This window comes from Mustelus asterias, chromosome 15 (assembly GCF_964213995.1).
Source record: "Mustelus asterias chromosome 15, sMusAst1.hap1.1, whole genome shotgun sequence".
In the NCBI taxonomy this organism is placed as follows: Eukaryota; Metazoa; Chordata; class Chondrichthyes; order Carcharhiniformes; family Triakidae; genus Mustelus; species Mustelus asterias.
Genome location: NC_135815.1, coordinates 89,058,891 through 89,075,024, shown reverse-complemented (window position 1 = coordinate 89,075,024; position 16,134 = coordinate 89,058,891). Strand labels below are relative to the sequence as shown.

Sequence of the window (16,134 nt, the reverse complement as noted above, 5' to 3'; positions counted from 1 at the left end):
TCACTGGCTGTTTGTTGCTCTTTCCTTGGCTGCTCAGCCAGCTTCTGACAACTTTTGGTAGGCTGCTTATTATCTTTTTTGTTACTTTGCTTCAACCTTTTACACTTTCTCTGTCTGAAACCTTGATTGGTGGAGTTAGCCCAAATTCAAGCCGGGGACATCTACACCAGGACAGAGGTTAGAGAACAGGAGTTGCAGCAGCTAAAAAAGTGACTGCTGTCCAGATGTGCATAACTCCCCCATTAGATTTCTGTAAGTATGCTAACTCCTTAATTTCATTGGCTCTAAGCCCACCAATTGTGCTGGAATCACACCCGCCAATGTCCTGTATTAATGATCCCCACTATTTCTGCAGTCAGTTTAATTGTGTGCTTTACTCGCATGAGACCACTGGGCTCAAGTGACATTTTTCACACTTCCTCAGTGCTTACTTGTCTTATGCATCTTTTCAAGTCTCCCCCAACCCCCAACTCTCACCTGCACCCCCAGAATCAACAATATTTCTATTGGTCCCCAACAATAAAAGGGAAATTGTCCAAGACTTTGGGATCCAGCTTGCTAACTAGGCCTGGACCCAGCAATGGGTCCCACATGCGCTATATTGATATAACTAATTTCTCAAACTGTTGTCTGTCACATATAGTCCAACTCCCTATACAAGGCATGGACTAGAAATTTCAAGCTTACAGAGTTCCAACCTAGGCCCTGCCCAAGCCAGCATTTGCCTTATGAGGGCTGTGAATTCCACAGAATGTTTGTACATATTAATATTTTATGCACTGGAGGCTACAGTTCAATTTAAAAAAAAAGAGAGATGGATAATGGGTAGAAAGATAAACGGATGTACGCAGTGGAGTAGCTATGAGTTTGGTACTATGTTGTCAAAGATGGACTTGGTACATGCAAAGGCAAGCTTACAAAATACAAAACTAAAATGATTTGTCTGCAGCAAATTTCCCTCCAACTCATGTTCAGTATTATGATTTGGACTTTAACTGAACTATGCAGTTAACATGAATTCAACTCCTGTGGTATTCTTTAGGATAGTATTTAGTGCCCTCTACAGCTTGGTGCTGGAATAATCACAATATGAACCCAAAGAGCACAAAGGACAAAGGGCATGATTTTACCAGCTGTTCACACCACACTCCCGCTGCAGCGAGGTCGGAGAATTTGGCGCCCAGCCAAATCTTCGTTCACTGCAGCAGAATTGGAAAAGCCCGCCGGCGTGAACGGCCGTAGCATTCCAAATCTTTTGCCACACGTATTTTTTTTAAATGCCTATAAAATTACTTTTGTACAAGTCTGAGTTCTGTTCTTGGAGATTCATGGTACAACCCCATGACTTCCCTGTAATCCTCCCCCCTTTCCCTACATTCACTCAATTGCCTTCCCCTCCCCCACCCCAGACAGCAACACAAAACAAAGAGGATAAGGATAAAAAACATTCTCATTCTCCCTCACATTACCGCTACCTAACTAATAACCTGAATGTGCAGAGCAAACCAACTCAATCAAACCTACCTCTCAACCTACACTGCTCCCAGCGCAGTAATGCTAAGAAACCTGGATACATCGATACACCTTTTCCCCCCAAGAACTATGCAATCCAGTTGTTCAGTGGCTTCATAAAGTATATATGTAGGTCTTAACTTTAATAGAATAGTGTTAGTGTACACTTTTACAAAATATACTTGCAAATAAGCTGAAGTGGACATTTTAAAACATTCAATGAAATTATTTTTAAAGATATCTCCAGAGAGTGTATGGCATAACCTTTACAACATGGAAAGGAATAAAGATTTGTTGTGTCAAAAATCCTGTTAACAGGGTAATGTAGCAAATGGAAGCAGAGCTTAGAGACTAACCATAGAGTTCAGCATCTGTAAGTACCAGGCAGACAAGTACTCACTGTCAGAACTAAAATGAAATGGCCATCGACTGCTGAGATGGAACAGTATTCAAGGGTGGAATATTCCATCACTTTGGTCAAACGCTGAAAGGTTTTGACATGAGTGAGATTTTGCATTTGTGCTGTTAAGGATGGAAGAGAAAAGGAAAGATGTCAGGCAAAAGCAACAAAATAATAACAAATAATAGCAAGTAGAATGCTGCTTGACGTCCAAATGATTTATCAGAAAAAGCACTGTTAGAAAAGATAAAGGAAGAGTGATGCTTTATATGGTATACAAGGACCACAAAAAACATCATAATGCTTTGAGTAAAGTAGGCCGATGGCCAAAACTAGAAAAAAGATCTTCAAAATCCTATAACTCTGCAGACAGACTAAAGAAAGTAAACTGCTCAATTTAGGAAGAGCAACATTTTGTGCACAAACTATTCCGATCACTACATGAATTAAGTAATTAGGGAGCTGGCTCTTTGACTCAAAAATTCACAAAGCCAGGAACGTGGGCTTGATACCAACACAATCAGTGATTCCCGGTAAGTAGTGAAGAAGGTAAGGTGTCCCTCAACACCTTGGCAGACTATAATACAAAAAGTTGTAAGAGGAATGGTCTTTCACCTGTAGAATCATAAGGCCCAATTTTAACTCACTCAAAACACATCCATTTACAAAGTTAAAATCAGGCCCTTAGTGACAAGGTTTAATCTCATTTTCCAAGTCAACGTTTCTTGGAAGCATACAGTATATGGGAAGGCAAAAAAGAATTGTGATTTGACAATACCACAGACTGCAGACAGATGACTGCAGACAGATGAGACTGGATGAAATTAATGGAAGGCATCAAGATCCTTCTGTTGATAATAAACCTTCTAAGAGGGTTAGTAATTTCAGTGACGAATGACGCCGACCTGATAGACCTACTTGCTGTTACGATTAATGGTCCAAGTTGCAAGAACAACAACTTGGATCTATGTAGCACTTTCAACAAAAAAGGTCCAATGGCGCTTCACAGGAATATTATAGTTATGACACTGAGCTGAATAAAGACACATTAAGGCAGAGAACTAAAGAGGTAAATTGTAAGGAGCATCATAAAAGAGGGGCAGACAGCCAGAAAGGGTAATGGTTCAAATTCCAAACCTTAGATTGGAAGCAAAATATTTGGGATGCTGGAAATCTGAAACAAAGGACCGAAATTTTGGGCCCTTCTCACCGGCACACACCCCCCCACCATCACAGGTTCCCTGACAATGGCATGGACGAGTCAAGCAAATTGCCATTGATTTTGGCAGGACCAAAAGATCCCGCTAGCGGCCTCCACCACAGGAAAACCCACCATGGTGGAAAGATCCAGCCATGAACAGAAAATGCTGGAAACATTCAGCAGGTCTGGAAGCATCTGTGGAGAGAGAAACAGAGTTAACATTTTGAGTTCATATGATTGTTCTTCAGAGCTGAAGAAAGGTAGAAATGTAATGGTTTATAAATTTGGAGGGGGGTGGGGGCAGAGAAGATGAAGCAGAGTAGAAGGTCAGGGATAGATGGGAGCTCAGGAAAGGCTGACAAAGTTATCATGGATATGACAAAGGGAGTGCTAATAGCAGTATTAAAGACTAAAGAAATGGAGACAAGCTCCGAGCTCCAAAGCTTAGAGCCATGCCAGATTAATGCATGAATGTAAATATCTGGGCAATGAAAATTGGGAATGCTCAGAGGCTGGAATGAGATATGTTGGATGATTGTTGGCCGAAGCAGTTTCCGGTTATCCCTCATTTAGCTCTCCCATTATGTTGCTAAAAAGGCATGCTAAACCAAAATGAACTTGCAACGAAGATTGGTACACCATCTATCACCACAAATGGAGACAGGCTTAGAGCTCCAAAACTTAGCCTTGGCAAATGAAAGTATGATAGCCAATGGCAGAGCAATCAAAACTGGGATGCTCAGAGGCTGGAATGAGAAATGTTAGGTGGTTGTTGGGCTGAAGGAAGTTATAGCTATCCCCCAGTTAACACTCCTAACGTGTTCCTAAAATGCCACACTAAACCAAAATGTGCTAAATTAAAATCATTTTTGCATGAGAAAACATACAAGTTACGTTCCTGACCTTTCATTTTTATATTAAAGGCTGCCTTGAACATAACTGGCCCAAAAATCCTCTATCTTTTAATAACTCGCGTTTTATTTAGCTTCAGCTCACTGTTTCCTGCCTCCAATTAGTTGCTTTCCACCTCCAACTGGCTCCTTCCTGCTCACCCCACTTCCCTTCCTGAACCTCCCATTGGCCAATTTCCCTGATCCTCCTGCTTCCCTCCGCCAACCCTTCCACTCACTGTTTCCCTCCCCGATCCTACCGCTCGTTGTTTCCCCCGATCTACCACTCATGGCTTCCGCCCCTTCCTTCCAACTCGCAGCCCCCCTCGCTCCCTCACTCTCTCCTACCCTCTTGCAGCCACTTTCTCAAACTCATGCTCACAGTGAGGGCTCAGGAGAAGGACAGAAAGTGAGGTGGTAAGCAGATAGCAGCGAGGGTTCGGGAGTGGGATAGCGCAGCAAACAAGAGATTTGGAGAGAGGAGCTGAGCAGGAGGTTCGGGGGAGAGAATTGATTTATTTATTATTATTGGTGTCACAAGTAGGCTTACATTAACACTGCAATGAAGTTACTGTGAAAATCCCGTAGTCGCCATACTCCAGTGCCTGGTCAGGTTCACTGAGGGAGAATTTAGCATGGCCAATGCACCTAACCAGCACGTCTTTCGGACTGTGGGAGGAAACCGGAGCACCCAAGGATGGGGGAGAGAATGTACGAGCAACAGGCGAGTTGGCCTGGAAAGGGAATTGGTGAGCAGGAGGGTCAAGGGAGTGAAGAAGGGAGCTGGAGGATTGGGGGAGGGCTGTGGTGAGCAGAAGAGTTGTGGAGGGGAGCGGCAAAGTTGCAACCTGTTTGTAAAAGACTGAGAATATATAGGAATGCCATTAAAATGAAAATTGAGGCAGCACTATTTGTAGAACTGTAATAACTCCACGGAGGCGAAAGTCCCGTCACCAAATTACTTTATTTACACCATACATCTGTACACAGCCAGCTCTCCAATTGCTCCCTGCTGAATGCAGGCTGGGAGTCTGACACACCTGCTTTAAATAGGGAGCGTGAGGCTCCCTGATTTAACCAATAATTAGGACTCATCAGATAGTTCATATTCCAGCAAGCCAACCTCATTAGCCTGGCTGAAGTCATCACAAGAACGCACCCTAATTTACAAACACGCTAAAACGAAAACATGCGATTCAGCACCCCACCTCAAATATAGCATAGCTGAATGGAGATAAAGAGGAGCAAGGTCATGGAGAGATTTGTAAAATAAACTTCATTTGAATTAATTATGGCAATGTCCCATCAGGATTTAATACGCAAAGATTTAAGAAAATACCTGAATGTTCCTTATATTCACCAACAGCTGATTACTATGAACCTTTTGGCATTATGTTTGTGATATATGTTCTTCTGATCTATAAGTACATCTACTGCACTACCTTGATCAATCTCTTCTGTTACCTCCTCAAAGAATTTAATTAAGCTGTTCAGACAAAACCTTCCTTAAACAAATCCACGTTGGCTCAAAAACAGAAAAATGCTGGAAAATCTCAGCAGGTATGACAGCATCTGTGGAGAGAGAATAGAGCTAAGGTTTCGAGTCTGGATGACCCTTCGTCAGAGCTCCTTGATTAACCTATAGCTTTCCAAATGAAAGTTTATTTTGTCTCTGATAATAGTTGTAGCCAACTTTACTCAATAATCATGAAATTCACACAACAGTTGTTTCCACGTCACATGAAATAATTAAAAGGTTTCCTTTAAGAATGCCGAATGTAAAACCTGAGAAACAAATATTGAAAAGCAGGACCTCTCCCTGGGTGCATTACCGGCAGCTGCCACCACCACTGATAGCGCTGTCTGCAGTGCAGAGCCGCTGGCCCCTTGTTGGCCAGCAGCTCCCTTAGGGAGGGTCGAATTTCCGCCTCAGGGTTGCTAAATCCCAGAGAAGGCCCGACACTGTCTCTTCAAGTGAGTGACAGACATTTGGGGGGGGCAATTCTTCGGCCTTTCACACCAGCAGGATTCACGGGTCCCGCCAACAGCGTACCCCCTTCTGCGGGTTTCGCGTGGGGTAACATCAATGGGAAATCCCATTGACAGTGGCGGGACCAGAGAATCCCGCTGCCAGTGAACAGCACGCCGGCTCCCGCCACCAAGAAATATCCAGCTCAGAGGCCAGAGAATTCCCCCCTTGATTCCAGCAGGCCTTCCCCAGTTGAGGTGATGTGGGCCCCCTGCTGTTTCTCCAACCAGCTGGTGATAGCCCCTTCACTCAGATTAAATTATGCCCATAATGTAGGCTCACACTTCATGGCATAGTGAGCATGTGCATCATGATTGGATGTGACTTTTTTTTGGAAGAGAAATTAAACTGAAACCTAGTTTCCTTGCTCAGGTGGACACAAAAAGTCCCTCGGTGTTTTTTGAAAAACAGAGGAGCTCTCCCAGGATCCCAGCCAACATTTATTGTTCTACCACCTCTAGTGCAACAGAATGACTGGCGGCATGGTGGCACAGTGGTTAGCACTGCTGCCTCACAGCGTCAGGAACCCGGGTTCAATTCTGGCCTCGGGTCACTGTCTGTGCGGAGTCTGCACTTTCTCCCCGTGATTGCGTGGGTTTCCTCAGGGTGCTCCGGTTTCCTCCCACAGTCCAAAGATTGGATGTGACTTTTTGGGGGATTTGGCTATGATAAATTATCCCTCAGTGTCAAGGGGATTAGCAGGGTAAATACTTAGGGTTATGAGGATAGGGCCCAGGTTGGGATGGTTGTCGGTGCAGGCTCGATGGGACAAATGGCTTCCTTCTGCATTGTAAGGATTCCATGCTGCTACTTATCTCATTTCTTCTTCTGACATTTTCCTTCCCACAAATTAGCTGCGACGTTTGCTACATAATGGCATCTACACATCAGAAGAGCTTTATTGAGCATGCATTGCTTTGGGATGTCTTGATGTCTTGCGCAGGGCATTCTAAAATACAAGCTTACTCTTTCCTTAACCTCGCTGTTAGTTCAAAATGTAACTAAATTCAAATTTTTAATATCTTTCAGCAAATCATAGCAAAAAAAGGGCAGTCACTACAGGGGAGATATCAGTAGCTTCATTACCTGGCTTTTCGAATATGTAGAACTGGAACATAATCCTTTCTATAACAGATGAAGGCCGAATAGGGCACACCATCCACCTTCTTATATTGCGGCATGGGTGCAAACAGGACAGATACTGCAGGATCTGGTGCCGAAATAAGACAAATCATTACTTGGTTTGCTTGACTGAATAAAATTTTTTAAATATAAAAATAAAGAATGAGACCTCCAACATTTCAAAAGATAATCTTTTACCTAGGGCAACTTTCTTTCGAACTGCAAGGATTATAAAGTGCAGTTCTCGGATGACTTTGAAGACGCTCCTATACCAGTATTGGAAATAAATTAATAACTTTTGTTAATTTCGGTAACCATTGGTCAATGAAGCTCAAGAACAAGAATCAGCAAATGCCTTTTACTCATTACAACATCAGACATAAGGACTATCTCGATCATCTGCCATAATGTCAGTGGAAAACCTGAAGGAATGACAAGTAATCAAATACCCACACCTGGAGCATTTATCTAAATATGAAGAAGCCTTCATGAGACTAAAATTTGTAAATCATGCAAACAATTAAACCAGTGTAATGCTTAAGAACCTAACCAGTTCACATGGCAAAAAATGTGACTTAGTACTGCTCCCCACCCCTCTTCCCAACCCTGCTACAAAAAGTGATTTCTAATGTAAATGTGAAAAAATGTCACCCCACAGCAATGACATGCCTGGGACAGTCTATACAGCCTAGGGGGAGACAGTGGCACAACGTCACTGGACTAATTCTCTGGGTGGCACAGATTTGTCTTCCTCTTCGTAGGCAATCCCTCAGAGGTGGATGACTTGCTGCCACATTAAAAGTGAGTTCTTAGGTAACTGAGGAGTCCAAATTGTGACATATAGGCCAGAATTTTACCATCCCGCCCACCGCGGGAATTGGAGCGGGCGAGGGGCAGACCATAGAAAGGTCTGTTGCTCTTGAGTGGGGTTTTATGGTTTCGGGACGAGCGAGGCCGCAAAATCCCGCCCATAATCTCTATCACAGGTGGGACAGACTGTGGTTGGAAGAGTGGGTGGGTGGGTGAGGTGCCCAGATTGCTGTGCATTCCTCTCACTGTCGACGGTTCATTTCAGCTTGCTCTCAGTGATGAAACCCAAGGTGTTCAGCTCCTTCCCGGATGCTTTTTCTCCACTTTGGATGGTCTTGGGTCAGGGATTTCCAGGTGTCAGTGGAGATGCCCCACTTTTTCAAGGAGGCCTTGAGGATCCTTGAATCATTTCCTCTATCTCCCTGGGACGCACTTGCCGTGTCAAAGCTCTGAGTAGAGTCTCGGGTGTCTCATGTTAGGCATGCAGACAATGTGGCCTGCCCAGTGGAGCTGATCGAGTGTGGTCAATGCTTTGATGCTGGGGACATTGACCCGAGCAAGAATACTGATGTTGGTGCGCCAATCCTGCCAGTGGATTTGTAGGATCCTGCGGAGGCAACACTAGTGGTCCTTGTCCAGGGTTTTGAGATGAAAGTTTTGAGGTGAGATTTTTGAGGGAAAGACGTGCTGGTTAGTTTCATTGACCCTAACAGGCGTCGGATTGTGGCAACTTTAGGAATTTCACAGTAACTTCATTGCAGTGTTAAGGTAAGCCTTACTTGTGACTAGTAAAAAACTTTAACTTTAACTTTTTAACTTTAACTTCAAACACTGTCTTCATCAGGTGACCAAAAACTGCACAGGTACACTGAAGGCAGTGTTAAACCTCATTGTCGATTTCTGCCCTAATTGACAATGGATTCCCAAGGTATGGAAAGTGGTCCACATTGTCCAAGGCCTCATTGTAGATTTTGATAACCGGGAGGCAGTGCTGTGTGGTTGGGGCAGGTTGGTAGAGGACCTTTGTCCTGAAGATGTTTAGTGTAAGGCTCATGCTTTTATATACCTCGGCGAATGTGTTGACGATAGCTTGGAGCTCAGCCTCTGTGTGCAGGTGCAAGCATCAACTGCATACTGTAGCTCAATGACAGAGGATGGGGTGACTTTGGATCTGGACCGTCAGCATGGCTTCGTGAGTGAAAAATCATGTCTCACAAACTTGATTTGAATTTTTTGAAGGGGTAACCGAGAAGGCAGATGAGGGCAGTGCAGTTGATGTTGTCTACATGGACTTTAGCAAAGCCTTTGCATGGAAGGTTGTTGCATTTAGATTAAATCTCATGGGATCCAGGGTGAGGTAGCCAAATGGATACAAAATTGGCTTGATGACAGAAAGCTTGTGGCTTTTGCTACCAAATAAACCTGTTGGACTTAACCTGGTGTTGTGAGACTTCTTACTGTGCTTACACCAGTCCAACGCCGGCATTTCCACATCTTAATGACAGAAGACAGAGGGTGGTTGTTTTTCAAACTGGAGGCCTGTGACCAGCAGTGTACCTCAGGGATTGGTGCTGGGTCCACTGTTATTTGTCATTTATATTAATGCTTTGGATGAGAATTTAGGAGACATGGTTAGTAAGTTTGCAGATGACACCAAGATTGGTGGCGTAGTGGACAGTGAAGAAGGTTATCTCGGATTGCAATGGGATCTTGATCAATTGGGCTAGTGGGCTGACAAATGGCAGATGGAGTTTAATATAGGTAAATATGAAGTGATGCATTTGGTAGATCGAACCAGGGGAGGACTTACTCAGTTAATGGTAGGGCATTGGGGAGAGTTAAAGAACAATGAGATCTAGGGGTACATGTTCATAGCTCCTTGAAAGTGGAGTCACAGGTGGACAGAGTGGTGAAGAAGAAATTCGGCATGCTTGGTTTCATTGGTCAGAACATTGAATACAGGAGTTGGGACGTCTTGTTGAAGTTGTATAAGACATTGATAAGGCCACACTTGGAATACTGTGTACAGTTCTGGTCACCTTATTATAGAAAGGATATTATTAAACTAGAAAGAGTGCAGAAAAGATTTACTAGTATGCTACCAGGACTTGATGGTTTGAGTTATAAGGAGAGGCTGGATAGACTGGAACTTTTTTTTCTGGAGCATAGGAGGCTTAGGGGCGATCTTATAGAGGTCTATAAAATAATGAGGGGCATAGATCAGCTAGATAGTCAATATATTTTCCCAAAGGCAGGGAAGTCTAAAACTAGAGGGCATAGGTTTAAGGTGAGAGCGGAGAGATACAAAAGGATCCAGAGGGGCAATTTTTTATCACAGAGAGTGGTGAGTGTTTGGAAAAAGCTGCCAGAAGTAGTAGTAGAGGCGGGTACAATTTTGTCTTTTAAAGAGCGTTTAGACAGTTACATGAGTAAAATGGCTATTGAGGGATATGGGCCAAACGCAGGCAATTGAGATTCGCTTAGACGTTAAGAAAAAAGGGCGGCATGGACAAGTTGGGCCGAAGAGCCTGTTTCCATGCTGTAAATATCTATGACTCCATGATTCTATTTAAGATAAGGGGCAGGCGATTTAGAAGGGATTTGAGGAAAAAACCTTTTCGCCCAGAGAGAGGTGGGAATCTGGAACTCACTGCCTGAGAGGGGGTGGAGATGGGAACTCTCACAATGTTTAAGAAGCATTTATATAAGCACTTGAAACACCATGGCATTCAAAGCTACAGACCAAGTGCTGGAAAATGGGATTAGAATAGATACATACTTGATGGCCGGTACAGGCACAATGGGCCGAAGAGCCTCTTGCTGTGCTGTGAAACTCTATGACACTATGACCCTAAGAGCATCAGTGAGACGACACAGCCTGGCTTGACTAGAGACATACATCTTAAGTAGACTGCAGCCTCAGACTAGATGGGAGCTGAACTCATGATACCAAGCTATTTGCAGACTTTTGCAAGATCACCTTAGATATGCCCAGGGCAGTTCTCAGGCTGGCCAAATTTAACCAGCACGAGTAAACTGGAGCCATTCGGATTGAAGTTGGCATTTCCACATTACCATTGTCACCTGAATGGCCCTAAAGGGAAGAAAGATCAAATATGGCAGGCATCCGTGGGGTTAGGAATTCTTTTTTTTAATTCATTCATGGGACATGGACGTTGCTGGCTGGCCAGCATTTATTGCCCAAGCCTAATTGCCTTTGAGAAGGTGGTGGTGAGCTGCCTTTTTGAATCGCTGCAGTTCACGTGCTGTGGGTTGACTCACAATGCCATTAGGGAGGGAATTCTAGGATTTAGACCCAGCGACTGTGAAGGAACGGTGATATATTTCCACATCAGGATGGTGAGTGGCTTGGAGGGGAACTTGCAGGTGATGGTGTTCCCATTCAAGTGTTTTTGAATATTTTGATTCTATATTTTCACGTAAGTATTGGGAGAATAGTTTTAAATAATTCCTCTAGATGCACTTTCCACTTTTAAGTGATCTGTGCAAGGTCACTTTATCCTTTTATATTTTTCTGAGCAAAAGTGTGAGGATCACAGGTTACTACTAAATAGTAAGTGGCATCTTTTGTTAGAATGAAGGAAATAATAATGTGGTTTTGAATGGACAAAGCATTTCCCCACTTGCCCTTCATCTCTCAAATTCCCCATCTCTGAGGTATTCTTACTGCTTTTCATCTTTGGTATGACCCCATCTGTCTTCACTTCAAAACTGCCTCCCTCCTGCTCCAAACCACCCCCGAGATAAGGTACATCTGATCAACAACTCTCTCAAAGTAACAGATGACTTTGCAAAGATTTTTCGCATCGTATCGAAGCATATAAATGTAGTGGAATGCAAACATTATCTATAATTAAGAAATTTGTCTAATACACAACCTACCTGACTATCTCTTTAGCACAACCAGCTGCAACTTCTGGTTTTGCCACAAGCAGGTGCATAAAAAGAGTGTTCAAAGGCTGCCAAAATTAAAAAAACATTTGTGCAGTATGTAAACACACATTGGTTATAGAAAGTATAAAATACTTTGAGAAAGGCATTTAGTTTATCCAGAGTCCAAAATGTAGCCTACAATACCTACATATTAGAAACCAGAGAACAGATAAATGTAATTGTTTTCTGTAAAAACAAACTTTCAACAATCTGCAGGAAACATATGGAAAATAACATTCCTCTACTCATGGCTACAAAATACACAATTCACAATATACAGTCACAAATTAAAGTGAAATCACAGTCTTCACACCACATAGTGTTTGTTATATTATGGTTTTGGAGGGGGAAGGGAAGGGGGGAATAGAAAAGGTGGATGAAGATGAGGGAGGGTAAAGGCGTACAGAGAGGAACAGAGAACTGAGGTACATGAAGGAGTGAAAAAGGAGAGGAGGAGCACAGTGGCAAAGAGGAGCACAGAAGGATAGGATACAGGCCATTCAGAGTAAAAGACAAGAAAGGAGGGGAAGAGGTAGAAGCAGTGTAAAAGGAGGGATAAGGACCGAAAAGAAAGAAGAAAGTGATACAGGGGAATGGGAGATTGCAGGTTGGGAAGACAGAGGTAAGAGAGCCTTCAGTAACAAAATGGGCGGGAATTTCTGGCCACACTTGCGCCAAAACTGGAAAATTCTGCCGAGATCAATGGACCTTTGCATGGTTTGCTCCCCCCGCCCCCCCCAACCACAATTCCCGTGGCGGGTGGGACAGGAAAATTCCAGTCAATAACATGAAAATCAAGTAATCACAATCATCGATTTTCCAGAGGGATCCAGAGATTGCTAGGTCAATGAAAATTGATGAGAACTTTGACTCTTATGCTTAAGTTCACTGAAAAACCTTTGCAAAGCTACAACTTTTTGAATAAGGATTAACTGGGTTTTGCAATGGCATACTAACTTTGTAATTCCTGCTAAACACCCTTACTGGCCCTGAAGAGATCATTTCAATTTGCAGAATGTCAAAATTCTCCATATGGATAAAAAATATTCAAATATTAAAAATACATATTTTTGTTTTTTAAGTATGTTTATCTTTATTTTAGCTTCTATTTTCATCCAATCACAATCATTTATTTTTCTCTTGAAAACCTAATTAAAGGATAAGGATATTGGGTGGGATTTTACGGCTTCGCTCGAGCGAGACAGAAATACCCGCCCAAGGTCAACGGAGATTTCCATTGTCGGACTCTCGCCCGCTCCGATTCTGTGGCGGGCCAGGTGGTAGATTTCCGGCGATTGAGTGTTTTTAATTACTTGGTTTGCTGTGTGAGTATTACAATGTAATTAGTCGCTTATCGGCTTAGTGATAATACTGCTGCTGCCATCAAGACATCTCTTTGACTTGGCACTAGATTTAAACTACTACTGGGAAAGAGGAAAGTCACTCCTTAGTAATTGATAGATCTTTGAGGGCAGTTTTCTTTGCGGTCAGTGGCAAGCACCTTTGCTTCACTGCTCATTGCAAAATCCAGGTCAATAACAACCTTAGCAGGAAACATATTTATTGTAAAAATGAAAACAGTGTATTAATCAGGTATGCATAATATTTAATATTCATAAATATTGAGTAATTTCTGGTTTCTACTCACTGTGCATTTTGAACTAGGACCGTACGTATGCAGCCAGGGTTCCCAATCGTTTTGTTCAATGGCCTCAACATTTGGATAATCTAAGAAGGCCGCATGAGCTATAACTTCATTCTTCTCAGTTTCTACAGTCACAGATAGATTTGCCCTTTCGCTAAACGTGCAGAGAAATAAAACAAAAGCATTAAAGAAAACATGAGTGCCTTTCTTGTCCTCAGGACATTCCAAAGCACTTTACAGCAAATGAAACACTTTAGAAGTGTAGTCACTATTGTAATATAAGAAACACAGCCAGTTTGCACAGAGTAAGGTTCCACACACAGTAAAGAGATAATGTCCATATAGACTACTTTGCTGTTGTTGGTTGAGAGTAGATACTGTCCTGGACACCTGTTCTGCTTCAAATATTGCCATGAGTATTTATGCCCATCACAAAAATGCCTAAAACATGGCGAAGCACATGTGGTGCTCCTGGCACCTGCCTAAAGCAGACAGTTAGTCCCATGTATATGTCAATGAGGGGCCTAATGTCATTTGTTTAAAACCCTTACTGAAAATGGGCTTATCTATTATGAATCTTGGGCTTGTTCCACTTAGATTTTCTTGCTGCAGGTGTGACCTAATGTGCAGCCACTAATAAGTACGTGGATCTTTAAAAACTTTCACATGTAGCCAGAAGAAGCAGGTTCCACCGTACTCCTGAGGGGTATTGTTGGCTGGTTTTTAAAGTGTCCATTGAAAATGAAGAGGATGAAATTTTAATACAATGACATTGTAATTTAATATATATATATACATGCATAAATATTATATAAATAATGGTAGAGACTTGTAGGGAGACGTAGGAACACAGCAAGTTCTTAATTTCAAAATGACCAGAAAGAAGTTAAGCAAGGTGAAATACCTGCCTATGGGAAAGTAGAAGAAAATTGCAAATTGAGCTGGTTTCTTGCATGTTTAGTGGCTTTGGAGAACCACTGAGTGGAACCCAGCAATAGATTTCATCATGGTCCTCCAGTCCCTTTACACTTCCACTCCCCCACCGGCAGGGCTTCATCTTTTCTTCCAGCACCTTGATGACTGTGCTGGTGGCCCTTCCACTTGCCCCAAACTAACTCACATCAACTTTTCTTCCAATCCCTGCCCTTCCCCGCCTTCACATGGTCAAACACCAGCTCTTCCCTTTCCTTCCTCAACTTCTAGTACTGCTGCCTCACAGCACCAGGGACCTGGGTTCGATTCTCGGCTTGGGTCACTGTCTGTGTGGAGTTTGTACATTCTCCTCCGTGTTCCGGTTTCCTCCCACAGTCCAAAGATGTGCAGGTTAGGTGGGTTGGCCATGCTAAATTGCCCCTTAGTGTTAGGGGGACTAGCTAGGGTAAATGCATGGGATTATTGGGATAGGGCCTGGGTGGGATTGTGGTTGGTGCAGACTCAATGGGCCGAATGATATCCTTCTGCAGTGTATGACTCTATGACCATGATTCTCTGATTCTCTATCTCAATATTTGTGGATAATCTGTCCACCAATATCACCATAGCTCCATGACTCCCAAAGCTACCTTGATTACACTTCCTCGCATTTGCTTCCAGCAAGAGTGCTATATATAATTCTCCCAGTTCTTCCATCCTGACTCTATCTGTACTGACTTTGTCACCGTTCACACCTGCTGGGTTTTTTTTCTGCTTGCTGCAGTATTTTCTATTTATATGTTACAATAAATTGTCAGGCCACCCATCAGAGTGGAAAATGCTACAGGAAATAGTGCTGTGAGAGGGCAAAGTGAGTTCCAAAATTGGTGCATGCCTGTTAATCTTAATGTGTAGCCCTGGACTATCAGCATGAGGATTAAAGGACATTCAGATCAGTCAATGTGAGCTGTAATTATTTCCAATAGGTAGCTTTGTGTCCTCATATTTGTAGTATTAGGAGTGGCACGATGATGCAGTGGTTAGCACTGCTGCCTCACAGCGCCAGGGACCCAGGTTTGATTCCAGCCTTGCGTCTGTCTGTGTGGAGTTAGCACATTCTTCCCGTGTCTGCGTGGTTTTTGCTGGGTGCTCCGGTTTCTTCCCACAGTCCAAAGGCATGCAGGTTAGGTGGATTGGCTACACTAAATTGCCTCTTAGTTTGTCTGAGTGAGTGTGTGTGTGTTGGGTGGGCGGGGGGGGGGGGGGGGGGGGGGAGCGGTGTGGGGGAGGCGGGTGCTGTACTAATTTGGTACGATGCCCCTCAAACTATAAACCCCTGGATTAGCTACAGAAGCAGATGAAAATCTGACCTATGCAACGTCAGGATGTGGAAAGATCTAGAAGAGTTATAGTATTGCAAATAAATTACTAAGAAACATATATATTAGCCCTGCATACTTCCATGGAAACTACTTATCCAAGCCCTTCTTAGTGGATACTCTTTACATATACATACAGCAGATAGATGACATTAATTCTTCCAAACATGGCTGTTGTACTTGGGCTGAACAGTTCCATAATGTGAGGAGCATCTTGAGATTCTGATCGCCGAACCTTTATTACTAGACTTCCTCCACCTGAAGCATATATAGTCGTCAT

General features: G+C 43.1%; 1 protein-coding gene across 1 annotated transcript in view; it reads right to left on the bottom strand.

Moving 5' to 3' along the window:
- The window catches only part of cfap61 (cilia and flagella associated protein 61), a 176,389-nt gene extending 160,255 nt beyond the window's left edge, over positions 1 to 16,134 (bottom strand). Inside the window, exons 1-5 of the mRNA XM_078230494.1 lie at positions 15,992 to 16,134; positions 13,567 to 13,717; positions 11,868 to 11,944; positions 7,353 to 7,420; positions 7,119 to 7,242 (exon numbers count right to left, since the gene is read on the bottom strand). Coding sequence (XP_078086620.1) covers positions 7,119 to 7,242; positions 7,353 to 7,420; positions 11,868 to 11,944; positions 13,567 to 13,717; positions 15,992 to 16,134 — 563 coding nt within the window. The remainder of the gene's footprint in view (positions 1 to 7,118; positions 7,243 to 7,352; positions 7,421 to 11,867; positions 11,945 to 13,566; positions 13,718 to 15,991) is intronic.